General features: G+C 37.9%; 1 protein-coding gene across 1 annotated transcript in view; it reads left to right on the forward strand.

The window, feature by feature from the left end:
• Window positions 1-20,630, forward strand: part of sec23ip (SEC23 interacting protein) — a 107,362-nt gene that overhangs the window by 60,639 nt on the left and 26,093 nt on the right. The window contains exons 15-17 of the mRNA XM_048551097.2: window positions 6,577-6,679; window positions 9,533-9,718; window positions 13,011-13,173. Of these exons, the coding sequence (XP_048407054.1) occupies window positions 6,577-6,679; window positions 9,533-9,718; window positions 13,011-13,173 (452 nt within the window). The remainder of the gene's footprint in view (window positions 1-6,576; window positions 6,680-9,532; window positions 9,719-13,010; window positions 13,174-20,630) is intronic.

Here is a 20,630-nt window from a genome sequence, read left to right on the forward strand (position 1 = left end):
TATAAGGTTACGTATTATATATCTTCGTCTTCCTTTAAGGCCACATGATGTCTCCATTTACAGCAATAAGATCCTGAAGACTATTTATTTAAGGCTGTGTTATGAGTTTGGACATGGTGGAGAATCTTTAATATTTTTAAATATTAAGTATTTTATTTTGAATATTGTGTGATTTGCTTTCAAATATAACTTTACCTTCTGTTCTCAAATGCTTGAAAAGTTTAACGATGGAAGGAGTGAATTACTGTGATCCCTTCTTTATGTTGAAATTGACTGGTGAAACCTTTGCTAGAGACGTGAAATATCATTCAACTATTCAAAAACAAGAGTGAGGTCCTTTCACCTTTTTTAAAAAAAACATAAGCACTTGGATGCTTCCTACCTTAGCCTATCTGCCAAAGCTCGCTCTTAGCCTCTGATTCAACCATTCCAATGCTGCCCTGAACAATCTGCAATTCTCTTCTTTTGTAAAATTCTTTTCTTTTAAAAATCTGCTGACCATCTTATCTTTGCTGTCTTCGTTTGGCTTATCCCACGTAAAATGCTCATTTGTGTCGAAATACTGTTATGATCACACCAAGCCTCATTTTGATCATTGCCTCCACCCCAGCTTCACTCACCAACAGAATTCTCTCAACTGTTCTGTCACTGTTCTATTGGAGATTTCCTTCCTTGTTCCTTTAATTTGTCCCATCACTCCCTAAATCCCTCTGATGCTCCATCTCCTTAAAGATTTTGATTCACACTTATTTCTGAGCAAACTCTCCTACTAACTCATTCTTTGGTTCAGCATTTATTAGGATATTTTTGTAATTTGAAGCATGCTGTGCACAATAACTCACTGTGCTTGAAGTATATTTGTTGAAACTCTAGAAATAACAGTTTTCAGGGATTTGAATCAGTAGATAGAGCTGCTGACATTCTTTGAGGACTCAATAGAGGAGCTGTTTAATGGATGTGTAACATACTTAGATTTAAAAATAAAGCCAAAGAAATATTTAGTTGGGAGTGGAATTGAAGGTCAGAAGGATTGTAAATGAAGGTTGATATGAATAAACGCATGTAGGGAAGGGGTTGCACTAAGTAAAGAAAAAATAGGCCAAATTTAATCATGGAGATGAGAGGTAAACAAACCTGGAGAAACTCCACAGTATCTGCAGAGAGAAACAGCTTCTGTTTCAGGCCAGTGACATTTCAGTGGATCTGATGGAAAATAGAAATGTTGAAGTGCGGCAGGGGACAGGAAGAACAATGGGGAATGTCTCTGATAGGGTAAAGACCATGAGGAGATTTAAATAACGTCAGATTTCATGATGCAAAAGCCAAAAAGGCATTAATGAATACAGTGTAGAAACATAGGGTACGTCCAAATGATGTTGCATGAATTGCTATATAAACACCATCTGGAAGCAACATAAAACAGATAATGAAAAAAACGATGAAGACTAATCTGACAAAAACAAAGGGGAACAAAACAAACGCAAACATACAGAACACAATGGAGACGAATACTGTGATCTGAAGCTATAGAATGTAGAATGCTGAGCCAAAAGATAGTGTGGCGTTCCCAGAGCTTGCACCAAGTTTGATTCAAGCATTGCAGCATGTCACGGATTGAGACATCAGCTTAGGAGCAAAGTAGAGTATTACAATGTACATGTTCTACAGAGTGGTCCCCTAGTCTACATTTGGTCTTCCCCATTATGAGGGTGAATCAACTCAGTGAAGATTCTTGTCTGCAACAGTGATACTAATTATCAGAAGAAAAGTGATTTTTGTTTTGACTGAGAGTTACTTTTTAATGCCTGGAAGGTATGAAAGGTGCAGTGTAAATTTGAAAGACTTTCCCCTTTAGTATTTAATTACTTTAGAGATCAAGGTGAATTTGTGTTTAACTCTGAAGGAATGAAATTTTTGTATCTTCTGTCCTGTGCTTTCTTATCGTCATGGCTCACACAGAGTATTGTTTCCTTTAGGGAGGAATTAATTGATACATCAGTTGCTTTGTGTGAAATCTATTGCACACGCTGAGTACTCCAAAGTGGAAAGAAGTTTATTCTCATCTAACCTTATAGCTTTTAACTTTAACAAGTTGTCATAGAGTTATAAACACAGTAACAAAACACTAGGTTTTGAGTCTTACCTGAGAGGGATGGAAGAGGGACAATAAATCTCCAACGTTGCGTGACAAAACTATTGTCACTTAGAATCATTTTAATTAAAGGGATAAATCCAGATTTGATCACAACCTAAACTCTGAACAATAGACAAATGATTCATCTCAATGAAGGGTTGCTTCAAATATCCAAACATGAAAATTGCTTCTTTACTGGTGCATTTCTTGTGTGTTACGTTTTTTCAAGTTACAAATTTATTGTAAAATTGCATTTCTTCTGGGAATTTTCAGTATAAAACACAATTTATGTAAATAGGCAATTCCGTTTCTTGATGCATATTTGTAAAAGGAAGAAAAAAAATACTTTCGCATTTAGGAGTTTACATCATAATAAGCACTTCCCTCCTATCCATAATTGCTTTATATTTAAATCTTATAAATCTATAAAAATCACAAAAGTATTGGTCCTTCTACTAAAGTTCAAATATAACATTAATATATTTTTTTGACTGTGTGCCAGAAGCAACTTGCTGAACAAGTTATGCAGTAAACTGTAAGCTCAACAAAAGGGCAGGAAAATCACAAGGCCGTTATAAAACAATTTCTGAAATCTGCATGCGATAGGCTACAAAAAATTGACTAGATGTAGGGTTTCAATAAAAAGAAACTCAATGCTAATTTTGACTCAGCTGCAGTGTAGTATTGCATAACTATTCTTGCTATTCTCAAATTTAGCATACTACCGGCTCCTGGAAGAAAGTTATTTGCTTTATTCTATCCAGATCTCAAACACCTTGACCTTATACAGGCTGTCTTGTTTGCTGATGCTGGGAGTCTTACCAAGCACAGAAGGAAATGATCAGGCCCTCAGAAATAGCCTACTCCTGCTCCTACCTTCTATGTTTATACATATCTTTGCAAGAATTGCTCAGAGTAGTGACCTGAACCTAACTATTTTCAGCTGTTTCATCAATGATCTTCCCTCTATCATAAGGGCAGAAGTGGGGGTGTTTGCTTGTGACTGCACAATGTTCAACGTAATTTGTGACAGCTAAATTACAGAAAAAAATCTGTGTTTATATGTAAGAATACCTGGACAGGATCCAGGCTTGGGTTGTTAAGTGGCAAGTAATGTTCATGCCACAAGTCCCGGGCAATGACCATCTCTAATACAATAGGATCTAATCTTGGCTTCTTGACATTCAGTGGCATGACCATTGCTGAATGCACCCACTATCAACATCCAGGGTGTTACCATTGACCAGAATCTCAACTGGACCAGTCACACAAATACTTTGGTTACAAGAACAGGCCAGAAGCTGGGAATTCTGCAGTGTGTAACACTCATTTTCCCCAAAATCTGTCCATCGTTTACAAGGCACAAATTGGAAGTGTGATGTAATATTCTTCACTTGCCTGTATCGTACATCCTCCACAACCGTCAAGAAGCATGACATCATCCAGAACAAAGCAGCTCATTAATTGGCACCTCACCAGCATTTACTCCCTTCACCACTGAGGTAGTGGCAGCAGTGTGTGTCCTAGCCATCAGATGAAGGGCACTCATTTGCTGAAGCTCCACAGGCAATTGTCAAACCCAAAGCCTTTACCACCAAAAAGTAGAAAAGCAGCAGATATGTGGGAACATGACACCTGTACATTGTCCAGGTCAAACACCATTCTAACTTGGAAATATATTGCTATTCCTTTGTCACTGGATCAAAATCCTGGAACTCCTTAACAGTGAATGTTGTTTCACTCAAAATCTTCTAACAGCTAAGTATCTAGTGTCTTGGTGATCAGGAGTAACAACAGTAACTTAGTATTTTATCCAGCACTGTAATGCATGCGCATGGTAATTTATTGATTAAATTTATTTTTGATTGCCAAATGGAGAAGGTACATGTGTTAGAGGAGTCAGTGGCACTTCTCTTATTGGTAGCTACTAGTGAAAATGGGCATAGTTTTGGATAATTTTTCTGAAGAAGGATCCCAACCTGAAACATCAGCTTTCCTGCTCCTCTGATGCTGCCCGGCCTGCTGTGCTCCTCTAGCTCCACAATGGGTTATCTCATAGTTTTGGGTAGAATGATAGTGCACGTGATGAATAGGAGCACTGAGGGATTGAGAAACTTGAGCATACAGAAATCTTATACTAAGTTAACACAAATGTCTCAAAGCAGTCCAATCCATGTCTCTGTCATATAAAAGGCTTGACATGAACATGGCATAAAATATGGGACTTTTGACCATTTAATGTGGTGAGAAATACAGGACTAGACCCAATACTGGATAGAACATGATTTGAAAATATATAGAGAAACATGTTACTGGAGCATTATGTTGAAAACACCCTGTGATTTAGTGAAATGCAAGAAAGAAAACTTGGAAAAACAAATCCTCTCTTTCTTCAAACACTGAAGCGTTATTATTGACAACTCTTGAAAGGGTTAAGTTGGATGGTTAATTACTAAATATTGGCTTTTTTTCAGAGTAATTTTATCCATTGTAATGCTCTTGTGAGGTCAAACATGCCTTCTAACTGAATTGGGAAAATGCATTTATTCAGTGTTAATAGTGCAAGGCTAGCTTCTACCGAAATGGTATTAGTTTTGGGTGAAGTTTCCTGAAACATATTTTATGAGAGCCTAGATGAGATAAAAATGAAGATTTTTGCAAGTTTCAGTTATGCATTGTGCCCTTCACTATTGATTTCTCTTTTCTCAGTATTTGAGGAAAAGATGAAAGTTGTGTAACCTCCCACCTTTGACTCATGGCATATTTTAGTTTTGCAACCTTGAAGCTGGACCTTTCTTTTTACAAACCCAGAACCTCAACCATTCGTATCGTCTTCAGCATTTCGTTAGCGATCACTTTGCCTCACATCAGCCTGTCACTGGCTACGCTGAAAAATTTTTACATCATGTTGGAATGATGCATCAGAAAGGGATCCACACAGATCAGTTATTAAGACATCTGTACTCTATGAAGTTCTGAAATCATTATCTGTTTCGATTTTTATGAATGTGCTAGTCTACCTGCAAAAGGTGGTAGCAGTCCCTAACTTGATTTCTTTAAAACCCTTAATATTGCAATTAATCTGATTTATCAGTCATTCAGTTTAATGGTCATTCTGTTGGCATCTGTCCTCTTCATGAAACTTTGCTTTCTCTTCGATTTGTAGTTACTATATCGCTTTTAGCAACAGGGAACAATCGTGAGAGCCAAAAAGTGAAACGGATATCCTACTGTGTTTTCCTTTCCTCCCTGCTTCCATTTTCCAGCTGAAGAAAGTACAAGCATTTTCTCAATTAGAGGATTTAAACCAAAATTCACATTTTATAAATTTTAGGTTTAATATTTCAAAATCCATTATTTTATGACTGTGCTGTAATATCCTATTTTATTTTAAAAATACAGTGATGAAAATAAAATTTGCACTGTCTCACCTAGTAAAGCAGAATGCAAACAGCAGTTATTTTTCTGGTCACACTGTTTTATATGCATTTACATTTTATTTATTTAAATTTATAGAGGATATAGGAAGCACGAGTTGGCAAAAATTGTGCAACCTGACAGAGTCTGAGGGCTATGCATAAGCTCCATTAACAGATGAGGACCTTGCATTGTATAATTTGCGGACAAAGTGCAGATTTGCCCGTAGAAGTTGGTTAGTTTTTCTTGCAGATTGTGCATGCTTTTCTCATTGCTGTTTGAGAGACCTTGCTGTTCAAAAATAGGCTGCCATGTTTCCTACATTACAGTAGAGATTGCGCTTCATTGGTTTTAAAGTATTATGGCACAAACTGAGATCATAAAAGGCACAATATAAGTGTTTTCTTTTTCCTTTGTATTCCTTGGGGTAATTCACCGATATCTTGTGAAACAATCTTTTATGCCCTTTCAGAGGCCCCTCTGCTCAGAAGAATGGCTTTTTCTTTGGTTTCCATTATTAGACTCAGGAATCCAATTTATTCTGTTTATTTTTAAAGGATGCTGTTGATTTCATGCACTAGTTTCATTATGATCACATCTTTCTCTGCATTGGCAAATTACAGCTTGGGTATTAGTTGCCTCAACTCAATAGTTAAACATATGCCTTCAGTCTAGCGCTTAAGCTATTTTTTTCTTTATTATCAAAAGCATTTAGCATGCTGTACACAGTCTGCTGACTAGAAGTTTATTATAGCTGTAAATTGGTTTGATTTGATTTTAGATTTAGTTTCCAATTCAACCTGTGGTATTTTGGTGAGTGGATCACTGACCGGAGATTTTGATTTAGTTTGGGGTGGTTTTTCTATGATCTCTAAAAGAGCCACCATTCATTTTCTTTCACAAGTACAGCTGGAAATTATATTGAATCTATTTAAATTGTATTTATTGAGAATTTACCCTGTGGAGAGATGCATTTGCACTTTTTAACTTGGTCTACTTGATAAACTAAAAAAAATCTTTTACAGTTGGATCCTGTTGCATATCGAATGGAGCCTATGATTCTGCCTGAACTGAGTATTAAACCAGTTCTCGTTCCACATCATAAGGGTAGAAAGAGACTTCATCTTGGTAAGCACAGATCCTGAAAACTTAACCTTTTGGGTAAAATTAACTATCTACCTTCATGAAATCTGAAATCTAATCTGAAAATAACACAATTGTCATTCAAAATAATGAATGATATCTTTCTAGAAAATTAATTTTACATATATTCAGAAAAGGAGATCAAAGTTTTAGTTATAATAACTGAGCTTTAGTTTTTGTATTTGATTAAACAGTCATATCAGAATATTTTTCTAACATATGTTCTTTAATCATGAGCGTATTGTATCCATCATGATTTCTGTGAGGAAAAAATGTGGTGTGTTGGCAATCAGTAATTTTCTGAACCAGAGTAATTATTTTAAGAGGGAGCCAAAAAGCGCATGTGCTAGTTTGATCTCTTCGGATCTTTGATTTTTAAATTGTTTAAACTTCAGATTAATGCAACTGGCAACGTACAAGGGGTATTATCATGGAGGCCTACAAGTTGAAGTATTGAGGGACTAGCATTTAGCTACTGTCCGTTATATTTCAGTGTGTTTGGCAGGGTAATATTCAAAGGGCCTTCTAAGGGTCACCCAATTCTGAATCCAATCTGCCACATCTCCCCCTATCCCATGCCTCCTTACATTATGCATGGGGAACCTTATGAAATACCTTATTTAAATCCATGTATACAACATCCACTGCTCCACCTTCATCCATGTGTTTGGTCATCTCTTCAAAGAATTCAGTAAGGTTTGTGAGGCGTGATCTACCCCTCACACATCCATGCTGACTGTCATGAATCAAACTGTCCCTTTCCAAGTGATCATAAAGCCTATCTGTCAGAGCTCTTTCCAATAATTTGCCCACCACTGACGTAAAACTAACCGGCCTGTAATTTCCAGGTTTATCCCTGTTCCCTTTTTGAACAAGGGAATGACGTGTCCCTCTTTCCAATCTTCTGGCACCATACCCATGGACAGTAATGCGTAAATGGAATGAGCTGTTAGAAGACGTGGAGGAGGCTGGTACAATTACAATATTTTAAAGTCATCTAGATGCATTTATGAATAGGAAGGGTTTGGGGGATATGGGCTGATTCTGGCAAATGGGGCAAGATTAATTTAGGGTATCTGGTTGGCATGGACGAGTTGGACCGGAGGATCTGTTTCTGTGCTGTACATTTCTATGACTCTACATGGTTATTTTTCTGATACATCATAGGGATGGCGTAGTGATGTTATTGCTGGACTGTTAATCCAGAGACCCAGATAATGTTCTGGGGTTCCGGGTTGAAATTCCTCCACAGCAGATGGTGGAATTTGAATTCAAAATAAAAGTATAATCTAGAATTAAGAATCTGATGATGACCATGAATCTATTGCCATTGCCGATTGTTGGAAAAACCCATCTGGTTCACTAATTCCTTTTAGGGAAGGAAACTGCCATCTTTACCTAGTCTGGCCTACATGTGTCTCCAGACCTGTAGCAATATAGTTGACTCTGAATTCCTCTTGGAGCAATTAGGAATAGGCAATAAATGCTGCCTAGCCAGTGACACCTTCATCCCATTAATGATTTTTTTTAAAAAATCAAGCAAATGTGACCTATCCCTTGAAGATAAAAGTGCATTTCAATTCTGCAGTGACTATGCCAGCATATTTGGGAAATGTCTGCTGAACATATCCACAGGTTTTGATGGACAATAATGCAAAACAAGTTTGTACTTACTGGCAACTAGAAGTTCAAATTCTAAATCCTTGAGTTTTCCATTCTATCCTCAGCTCTCATTCTCATATGTGTTGTGACCTACACTGCTGCTGTGAGAATTGATGCTGAAGATGCTGCTGCTGGTTTCTTACATTTTTTTAAAAAATGTTCAGTTTCTCTTACAAAACAATCCGTTTCTTCTTTCAAGTTTACATCATGTGAACCATGTCTGAAGCATTAATTATCATTTATTTCTGATATTCACAGGATGATCCTAGCATAAATCATCATCATCTTTACTTACAGCCCTTTGTTTCTGCCTTCTAGACAACACCTAACTTCACTCCACAGAACATAGAACAGTACAGCGCGGGGCAGGCCCTTCGGCCCACAATGTTGTGCCGACCTATTATCCTACTAAGATCAATCCACCCTGCATACCCTACATTTAACTATCCTCTGTGTGCCTAGCCACAATCGGATTTTCTCATCAATCGCAGCAGATGCCCCTGTGCTTTTTTTTTCCATCACTGATCAGGTCTTCAAATGAGTAATTTCAAAGCGTTTGTTCTGCTATTCGTGATTTTGTATTTGTAGTGTAATATTCTTCATGTAGGGGAAAATAGAAGTAGTTAACCGCAGACTTTATGATCATAGCTGTACAATTTGCAGTCTGGGCCTTAACCTCTGTGATTCACAGTTTTGTAATGTTCTAATTTGAACCTTTCCATACTAAGCAATCTGCATTTGATCCTCACACTAATTTGAATGTGATATCTCACTTGTATATAACTTTTAATTTACATAATGGCATGAATGGTCATTTTAGGATCATTTCTAAGTCTTGATTGACGATTCCCTGAAACTACACCCCATAATTGTTAGACTATCCAGCCAGCAGAAGCAATGTCTCTATTAATCTATGAAGTCCTCTCAAAATTTCCTAAGTCCCATATGGATCACCTATCGTTCTTCTAAACATAAGTAGAGGAGAGGGGATTACATCATGCCCCATCTCTAGGATGGTATTTACTGCTACCTTTCAATACTTGATTGTTCTCCTCAAAGCTGAGCTAAATTTAGTCAGAATTACACTTGAAACTGTTTAGTGAGAGGACTAGGGTGATGCAGTCGGTTTTACTCACATATGGATAAGAGATTAATTTACTTGTTTTTGTTTTCTAGAGTTGAAGGAAAGCCTATCCCGCATGGGCTCAGATTTGAAACAAGGCTTCATTAGTTCTCTGAAGAATGCCTGGCAGACACTGAATGAATTTGCACGTGCCCATACCTCTTCAACCCAGCTGCAAGCTGAGCTAGAGAAGGTAGCTAACCAAATTAAAGAGGAGGAAGAAAAACATGTGGAGGAAGGTAAATGTTATCTGGCACTAGTATATAATCTTTCAGTTTTAATACTTATGGAAAGATGTATTCATTTACACAAAAATTACTGAATTGCTTTAGTGTTATGTTCAGCAAGCACAGTTAAGTGTGTTTATCAACTTGCCGTGCTGTGTTCATCCAGCTCTATATCTTGTTATCTCATGTATATGTTGTCCACATTTTTGAGAGAGATTCTTCGCGCAACAGGGAAATGAGAGAGGAGCCGTTGCTGATGATGTATTTATTTTTTGGATAATTGTAATATAATCACGCAAGGATAGTGTCAGCAAGTAGGATGAAGAAGTCTGGCATCAGAGGAAGAGGAAGATGTTTCGGTCAATCTTGTTGTAAGCAGTTTGTATAGGAGAAGGAACTATAATATATTGTAGTCACAATCGCAGAGCATATTTGTTACAATTTTGGGTGGTTTCATGCTTTGAATAGTTTGAAAACTGAACTGGAGGGATTGGAACAAGAAATTATGGAAATAATGGGTGCGCAGCTAAGAGTTGACAATATGCTCAAGGAGTAGAGACCAAAGATATTGGGCATTATTGAAAATGGAAGGCTAAGTTTTCTTTGTCACAGGAGTGTCATGTTAATGGCACTGTTCAATGATAGATGCACAATATGTGAGAAGTGTGAGCAATTAACTATGTCAGTAACTGGAGCTGTTTGTGCAGAGTTGCAGGAGACAGAAATAAGAAAGAAATCAAGTGAGCAAGAGATGGTTCTTATCGCTGAGATGAGGTTGGAGAGAGCAAGAGAAGATAGTTTATCACAAAAAAGGAGGAAATTGGTTCAAAGTGAAAGCGGTGGAGGGACTGAATATCTAGTGCCTGATAGTAAGGCAAAAGGATTGATTTACAAACGCAATTGCCTTGACAGTCTCTGATTGTATGGCTGGGTAAATTTAAGCTTCTTGTGCTTGGTGTTAGAAGTGGGAATGGAGCAATGCTGGTAACTTTTGTTCAGAATGTGAACATTGAACAGTGAATGTGAAGACATATTCCCTGTAATTTGCTTTCCGGCTGCATGATCTCCAAAGCCTGAGTGCAGCTGGAAGTCAGTGCTGTGCTCGGCATGCCATCATGCTGCACAAAATGTTGGAGTAGTTATGTGCTTGTACATGATTAAACAAGTTGACAGTTGCAAGGGTATCTTGAAAAAATGGAGGCTGGGGGTAGTGAGGTGAGAACTAAAGATAAATATCAGTTTGATATCTTTTGAAATCAGTAGATTCAAGTTTCAAAAATGGACATAAACATGGGACTGATGCTGGTAGCAATAAGTCTCGTTTAGTTTTAAACTGCCGCCAGTGCTTCGTCTGTAAGGTGGGGTTGAGGAAGTAGACTGTCTGCTAATGCAGCCACAGCACAGCACAGTCCACAGATGTGCGCAACACCATACCATGTTAATTTGCCTTCCATTTCGTATGACTGAAATTTGACAGATGTCATGTCAAACGAAACAGCCAAGTGATAGTGCGCATTACTGACTATCTTTTCCAATTATTGTTTTAAAACCGCAGGGTTTGATCTCAGCTGTTTTATTTTTGATGTGCTTTGGCCACCTACTTTCTTTACATATTTGTTGTTCTTATGTCCTAAAAAGACACAGTAGCTCCTCACTGCACCAGGTACCAAGTTATTGACCCCTCAAAAATTAGAAATACATTTTTCCTTTCTCTGGAGACCTGGCTTCCTTCACCAGAGAAGGATGAAATTACAGTGTTGCCTCTTGCAAAGTTGGAAGAATGATAATTGGACTGTAATTTGTAGTGGACTGAAGTTCATTCACATACTGGATTTGAATTATAATTTGGATCTCAGATATGTTATATTATTAACCTTTGTGCAACAATGACTTTTTATGTTTTAACTGCAGTTTCAATATTAGGCAGAACTTTTTTTAGTTCGTGGAACGTGGTAGTCATCGGTTCAGCCTGCATTCAGCCCTAATTTCCCTGAAGAAGGCAGTAGGGAGCTGCCTTCTTAAATCATGTAATCCTTGAAGTTGTTCAGAATTATTAAGGATAATGGGTATTTTATCAATAAATACAAATTACATGAAAGCTCTGCTGACTTCTTATAGTGAGGCTTTTTTAATTCATTCATGTGATGAGGATGTCGCTTTTAGGCAGCATTTATTGCCCATCCCTAATTGCCCAGAGAGCAGTTCAGAGCCACCTGCATTGCTGTGGGTCTGGAGTCACATGTAGGCCAGACCAGGTAAGGATGGCAATTTCCTTCCCTCAAGCACCTTAGTGAACCAGATGGGATTTTTCCATCAATCGGAAACAGGTTCATGGTTATCATTTTGATTCTTAATTCCTGATATTTGTGGAAATTAAATTCCATGGCGGGATTTGAAACCAGAACACGTTCTGGGTCTCTGGATTAATATGTCCAGTGATAATACCAGTAGGCTATTACCTCCCCTCATGGCCAACAATATCACCAGTTGGAGCACGTCGTGCATGCTCAAAATCACTGCATTTATTTTGAAGTGTTAGATAGATGTAGGGAAAGGGGGATAGGATTAAAAAATACGTAAGATATTTATGGATCAATCACCCTCTGAACAATAAGCAGCATAATGAAAGAATTTCTTAGATAATCTCTGCCTTAAAAGTTACACTTGCTCAATTTGGATTATTTAGATTACGGTTTTATTGTCATGTGTGCGCAGTACAGGACACCAGAGTACAGTGAAAAGTGTACAATGTCACACCACCTTGGCTACAAAGTTCCTAGGTACAAAATCTTAATTATAGAAATAGAAAAATAAAGAAATAAGTTTAAAAAGTTCAGCTGTATAGTCTTGTTAACTTTTATTTTGTTTTTTTATTTTCATGCTAAGATGTCACACATTGGAATCCTTTCATAAGCCATGGCCCTGCAGGTACAATTTGGATTGATAGGTATCAATGGGCTCATTGCAGAAATAGCAAGGTATGCACCAGGTAATGCCATATGGATGAAGCAAGTAGCACTATTGGAGTCATCCCATTTTTTAAAATTACAAACAGTTTATAGTTAAACAAATATTACATAAGTTAGTATTCCTTGGTAGGGAAGTCATCACCAAGTTGTAGAGGCCCTTTTAAGCAAACCCATGAAACCATGCTTGTGTATTGGGCTGTCGACCATCATTTTGAATGTATTGCGAGCAGACGCTCAGTTCTAATTAACCAAAACAATGATCCAGATATCTTTGGTGTTTTCTTGTACAATAGCATGAAATTACATGAGTTATACTGTAGCCACTTAAATCCTAGAACAAAAGTTGGTGGAAAGCCCAGAATCACCCAAGGATGAGGATTCAACAGTGAAGATCGGAATGCTAAATGGCGGGCATCGCATTGATTATGTTCTTCAAGAAAAACCAATTGAGAGCTTCAATGAATATTTGTTTGCTCTTCAGAGCCATTTATGCTACTGGTAAGCACGCGGTCTATTTGTAAGAAAACAGATATTAACAATTTAATCTACACTTTTTTTTCTTAATGCCAAACAAGTTGACAATTTTGAGTAATATTGCAGTGTTCTATGTGTTAGAAAAGCCCGAGGGATAATTTAATCCTTAGTCAACAAAAAGTAATATTGAACAAAAACAAAGTTGCTAGAAAAGCTCTTCAGGTCTGGCAGCATCTGTGCAGGGAAAAACAGAGTTAATGTCTTGGGTCATGCGACCGTTCCTCAGAACTGGTGGTGGCTGGAAAACGTCAGTTTATATGCAGAAAAAGGGAGGGGGGTGGGATAGGGAGTGAACAATAGTAATGTCTGATTACCACCAAGGTGGATTCGGTGGGAATTGCTTTCAAATATTTCTAAGTCTTCCCCTTTTTCTTCACACAACTCAATATAAACTTTAAACAGATGGGTTGAAAGAATTCTCAGTTTTCATATTACACCTATTTTACACAATTTCATCAGTCACAAGTTAAAGTCAATTGTCTACTCTATTTTATACCATTGTTAATTAGCATTGGAAATGTTTCCAGTGGAGCCAATTATACATTTATACACAGTGTTGGATTTTACAATAGACTTATAATGTTATTTGGAAGTGTTCTGATAATTCAGACCGTAATCCTTGTGAATATCCTTGTTCCATGAAGAGTTGTAAACAAGCTTTCTGTGAATGGGGAGATTCCTAAAGATGAGAGATAAACTACTTTCCCTTGTAGTATCAGATTTTTGATGACCAATAATCATGTTTTAGGCGCTCAATATCAAAATGTACAGTTGTAAATCATTTTGCCCCATTTATAACCCTGATGCGAGGTATACAAATATCTGTACATGAAGGAAAAAGTCTTTTGATTTGAAATAAATGGAACCGATTTTAGAATGTCTGAGTTCGCCCAACATTTGAAACGTTCAAACATGCTGTTTAAGTTTCTAATCTTGTTTCATTCCACTGATTTGAATTGTGGCTGTATCCCTCCCAAATATACTTAAATTGTTGTTTGTGTCTTTAACGTATTTGTTGAAACTTGCCTGTTAATGAATGAGTCATTAAAGGGGATTGCCACTTGCTAGGATCACTAGAAGGGGCTATGTCAACACTCTTGAAGTGTAAACTTTGTCTTCATGGTTTCCACTTTAACAGGAACCTTTAATATGGGTGCAATAGTTTGTTTTATAAAAATGTCCTGTTGTATGACTGGGCATATGATTACACATGATCAAGTACTTGGTACTTCTCACAGTAGCCCTGAGAGATTTACTGTGTTGAAGAGTTAGTTGTCATGAAATTAAATGCAATTAAAAGACTTGCAATTTTCTGGCATTTAACTATGCAAATCCATTCAGTACCTTTGTTGTCAGTATAGACAACTAGAGGCGTTTAGAAATACGTAGCTATGTTTGTTTATTTATTATTTTGCACCTGTATAATCTTAAAAAGTATAACTTTACCATCTTTTATTTTTCTCATGCTTTCAAGCAAACAGTTCATGTAATCTTAGTGTCCATTGCTCAGTGTTGGAAATAAGTTTGTCAAAGAATAAGATGTGGAAGGAAAACACTCTATATTAGTCGTCATTTTTGGCAGATTCATTGCCCTTCGTGGTGAGCAGGGAGTTTATCGGCTGTAGAGGCAGTTTGACCAAACTTCCAGGAAGGTGCCTGGATTACTTTGCATTTCTCCATTTCTGGGTAAAAGTGTTGGCTCACGTATTACAGGTACATGCACTTCAAAAATGTTTGATGCTTTTCCCCAGCATTTCTCATAATGCAATCTCGCCCAGTTTAGTGAAGGACGTAGAACGGCATGAAAATGAGGTATCAACCTAATGAAGACTATGTGCGTGCTCCTTCTAGTGTTTAACCTGTGATAGACAGAACTAAGTGATCCTATAACCAAAGGAACAGATCTAAGCCCTTCAGTCCTACCACATCCAGTCATGCCTGGTGGCAAACAATTAAAATAAGAACCGAAGGAAAAGGCTTCACTAAGAACCCCATCCTGAGTGAAGGAGCCCAGCACATCAGTGCAAAGGACAAAACCTGAAGCATTTGCAATTATCATCTGAAGTGAGGAGTGAATGATTCATCTCAGCATCGATATCACAGATTGCATCAATATCACAGATTACCTCAATATCACAGATGCCAAACTTTAAACACAGAAACAGAAGTTGCTGGAAAAGCTCAGCAGACCTGGTAGCATCTGTGCAGAGAACGTAGAGTTAATATTTCAGGTCTGGTGACCCTTCTTCAGAACTGGACCCTACGCGTTAACTCTGATTTCTCTTCATAGATGCTGCTAGACCTGCTGAGTTTTTCAGCAACTTCTGTTTTTGCTTCTGATCTGCAGTTCTTTCTGTTTTTATTGTCAATCTTCAGCCAATTTGATTCACTAAGTGATAGCAAGACACACTTGAAGGCATTGGATACTGCAAAGGACATAGACCTGACAACATTCCAACAATAGTACTGAAGACTTGTTCTCCCAAACTAGCCACATCCTTTGACGAGCTGTAGTGCAACAACAACACTGGCATCTACTAAGCAAAATGGAAATTTGCCCAGGTATGTTTACAAAAGCAAAACCGGTCTGACACAGCTAATTAGTTTCCCTTTGGTCTGCTTTTAATCATCATTGAGCACATGCTCAACAACTTACTGACTGTTCAGTTTGAATTCTGCCAGGACCATTTAGCTCTTCACATTATTACAGCCTTAGTCCAATTACAGATGACAGTTGAACTCATGGTCCAATGAAAATATTTGCCCTTAACATCAAGGCTGCATTTGACTGAGTATGAATTCAGGGAACACGAGCAAAACTGGAGTCAATGGGAATTTGGCGATAAAGCTGACTTCTCTAGTTGAAGTCCTACCCAGCACAAAGGAGGATGATTGTGGTTGTTGATGGTCTATCATAGTTATTGTATATAACTGAAGAAGTTCCTGAGGGTAGTGCCCATAGCTCTACTATTTTCAACTGCTTCAGCAATGACCTCAGCTCCATCATCAAGTCAGAGATGAGGATGTTCGTTAATGATTGCAGATTCTTAGTGTTCTGGACAAGACCAGACCCCTTCACAGTAATTTTAGAAGGTAGCTTAGACCCTTTTGTTTTCTGATTTTAAAGGTAGGAGTGAAGAAACGTGTTCCAGATGTGATGTGACTGGTCAAACTACTTGACTTTAAGCAAAACACAATTTATTTAAACACTACAGTTAAAATACAAACAAAAGAAAGAAGAATTTAGAGAACCTTAACTAATGGAAAACTTAACCAAATAATTGATATTGTGACTATTACTAATTGACTGTTTAGATATAACAACGTCCCATAAACACATGCCTGGCAAAAAATTCAGAGAAAGTAGCAGCCAGGAGATATTCACTAAAGCTTCCAATTGTTTTGAGATCCCAAAGGTGACTTATACTTCTGAATAAAACCAAAACCTAGAAATCTGGTTCTGTGAGAGCTGACGACACCCATTCGGGCTGTTTCTTAAAAAAAAACCAATGCCTCCCAAGCTGTTTATTCTAGTGGTTCAGGTAGACTGCTCAGAGCCTCTGCCTTACAACCTCTCTTACAGAGAAAAAGGACAAAATAAATTCTTAAAGTCATTTCAGCACACATTAGATACTGAAACAGTCACTATCCACATCCAGCCAGCTTGAGATAAAATCCAGGCTTGAATTGAGAAGCCACATGTTATGTTTGTGCCACAGAAGTGCCAAGGGGTTACTATCTCCAAAAAGGAAGAATCTAATCATCTCCCTTGACATCAGTCATGTTACCATTTTTGAATTTGCAATGAGTCACACCCTGGCAATTGCCACCGACCCGAAACGGACCACCTGTTTAAAGACTGTTCCTACCATAACAGGTCAGACATCAGATATTCTGCAGTACATAACTTCTATCCCTAATACCTGTCATTATCTGCAAGACCCAAATGTGATGAAATACTCATCACTTACTGTGATTGACATAGCTCCAACAATGCTCAAGAAGCTGCAGCACCATCCAGGGCAAAGTAGCCCACCTGATTGGCACCCCCTTCACATCCCAAAGCACAGTGACAGCAGTGTGTAACATCTCCAAAATGCAATGCAATAATTTAACAAGGCTCCTTCAACAGCATTTCCAAACCTGAACCTGCAGCTAGAAGGAAAAAGGTGGCAAACCACACACACTATCCTGACTTGAAATAAAATAGTAATTCCTTCACTATCTCTGGGTTAAAATTTTAGAACTGCCTGCTAAATGCACTTGGACTTCAGAGGGTCCAGGAAGCAACTCACCACCATCTTCTCAAGGACAATTAAGGATGGGCAATAAATGCTGGCCTAGAGAATATATTTTAAAATATTACAAAAGGTAGTATTGCTGTGTGGGGATTTGGTCTAATTCTTTTTGTATCTTGATGTTAAAAATTAAAACTGGCAAGCACCTGGGCAGCTTAACACATGGGCATCCATTTCTTGGAGAGGAAAGTATATTTCGTACCCTAAGCTACTTAATTTTTAAATTGTGCCATGCTGCTCTGTGAAAATATGAGAGAAAGGCAGACAAAAAAGGTCAACTTCCCAGATCATAGTCAAAATTAGATTACTCAGAAATTTAACTGGAAAAAAAGGTGATACAGGTTTGCCAATTGAGAGATTTGATATTAAACCTAAGTGGTGCAAACTGTTGAATTATTAAAATAATATCAATGAAATTTCTTCATTTTTCAGTCTTTTGCATTAGCTAAAATATATTGGCATGGATTTAATATAAGATTGTTAGTGCTTTATATTTAAATTTACCTACATGACAAAACATTCAATCCATGCAAAAAATAGGCACCAGAATAAAGTTAATAACAAGCTACAAAATTTACAAAAGGCTGCTGAACTGATTCACCTTTATCTGTGAGCTATGAATTTGAAAATAAGGGACAGCTACAAAACATGATCCTGCTCAGCGTAGCTGAACAAAATTTAAAATTTACTAAGTCAGTTCAATGCCTCCTCTGGGATTAAGAAATCTTTCATCGGACTCTTTGAAGTAAAGCATTTACATGTTTCTAGGTGATCAGCTACACACAATGTGCGGATTTTGCGGATAGACGCAAAATGAATAAATATTGCCCATTGCTCGAATCGTGCAAAAAAATCCTATGCTCTAAATACAACAATCAACTTACAGTATTGGTTAGTGAGCATATTTGCTATCCTCATTCTCTTCCTACCTCCCTCCAACCCTGAGAATTGGACTTGAGAAGGTGGTGTTTACCCAATTTCTTTAGTGTCAGTAATCTCATTGAGTGGGTGTCCCTGTAAAGCCGCTGGGAAGGAATTTACAAGGTTTTCGTATTGGAATCTGACAGCAGGTAAAGAACAGTGATATAGTTTCAAGTCACAGTGTGTGACTTGGAAGGCGATTTGTGGTGGTGTGCTTACGTGCATTTATTGCTCTTGTTCTTTATGAAGATAGTGGCCATGGGTTTGGAAGATATTATTGGTGCACTGCATTCAGTAGATGACACGTTTTGCTGTCACTATGCAGCAGTGTTGGAAGAGGTGCGAATCTGGAGGTCTGTTTTGCCTTGCGTAATGAGTTTTTTGAATATCATTGGAGCAACACTAATCTGTCAGTGGAAAATATGCCTTGCATTGCAAGCATGTGTGCTATACATGGTGAACAAATTGTGAATATTGCTGAGTAAGTGCTGTCTGACTATACTGTTGGCAACTTCCATTACTTTGAGAGGAGACCAAATGGGTAGTAATGGGTTGGTTTGAATTTGCTCAGCTTTGCACGTACTGGACACCTGGCCAATTATCCATATTGTCATTTAGCTGTACTGGAACAGCTTGGCTAGAGGTATAGGTAATTATGGAGACGACCTCTGTTACTGCAGCTAAATCTTATCAAGGCCCAAAGTTTTTGCTGTATCCTGTAGAAAATACATTAAAAACAAAATTGCTATATCCAGTCTCTTTTGCTATATTTTGATGTCATGTGGAGTGAATCGAATTGGCTGAAGGCTGGCATCTGTGATGGTGTGGACCTCAGGAGGAGGTCACATGAATCATCCATTTAGTATTGTTGAGGATGGGGAAGTCTTTTTGCGCCCTCCCTCCTATGCATCACAGAGCTTCTGGATTTGATTTGGTCTTTGTGTGATTGCCTATTGCTGCCTATAACATGCTGCCTCTACTGTTTAACATACAATGTAGTTCTGTTGTAGCTTCACGAGTTGGCACCTTGATTTTAGATATGTTTGGTACTGTTTCTACCTACCTTTCCTACATATCTCATTAACCCAGTGTTGACCCTCTTGTTTGGCAATGATATTGAGGAATGTGCTGGGTCATGATGTTACAGATTCTGATTAAATATAGTTCTGCTGGTGACATCCAAATATGATTACCCAATTTTGAGTATCTTGCTCCATTATAAGTCTCGTTTGTACTGTTCCAGCATAATGTCAGTAAGAAAGAATTTCAGTAGTTGGTGGGCCAGTATACCTGAGAGTTGAATAGGCACTTCAGGAGATGTCTCCGTCTAATGGGAAAAGGAGCATATATCACTTTCAGTAATTCGTACCTAATTATGCCATTAGCATAAATTAGTTGGTGTACATGTATACTGTCAGAGATATTGGCAACAACGTGCAACCATATTATATGCAATATTATAGGTTATTGAGAGGCTTTTAACAGCTCTACATGTGTTGAGACTTAGTTTGTCCAGTTCTGTGCGGTACAATGGGCAGTAAGACTGCACCACCAGTCCACTATGATTTCTTTTACTCCAACCCAGGGTGGTGTTCTACTTTTGAAGATCCTCCTTAAATGTATGTCACCAGGTCTTTGACCAGCTCCAGTCAACGTTAGCCATCTGGTGTCCATTCTGTTGTCACCAGCAGAAGTGCGTCCATGAAGTGAAATATTTTTCCTGCTCATCACATCATCTCTCTGGCACAGTGTCTTGTAGTTACCTCTGATCAGTGTTATGTAGCACTTCCTCATCGGCCCTTTTTTGTCACCAAATGATGTCCAGGATTCTACATAGCAATGCCAATAGAAGATGTATAACTTAGATGACACGATTGCTGTTCTGTTCAATGTCACACTGGCATAGATTGCCCATGACAGTGCTGCTGCATGTACAGTCAGAGCTTCATGGCCATAGTGATGGTGTTGGCTGCCCTTACTGTGTACAAAAGCAAAAATTAAAAAGGCAAAAGTAAGGGCTTTGTATCTGAATGTACATGGCAACTGAAACAAAATAGATGAACTGATGTTGCAAACAGAGATAACCATTGCACAGAATAGCTACAGGGTAACATAGATTGGGACCAGCTTAATGAAGGGTACATAACTCTTAGGAAAGACAGGAACATATGAAAACATGAATATTAATAAAAGATGTGTTAG

Source organism: Stegostoma tigrinum, chromosome 20 (genome assembly GCF_030684315.1).
Source record: "Stegostoma tigrinum isolate sSteTig4 chromosome 20, sSteTig4.hap1, whole genome shotgun sequence".
Lineage (NCBI taxonomy): Eukaryota > Metazoa > Chordata > Chondrichthyes > Orectolobiformes > Stegostomatidae > Stegostoma > Stegostoma tigrinum.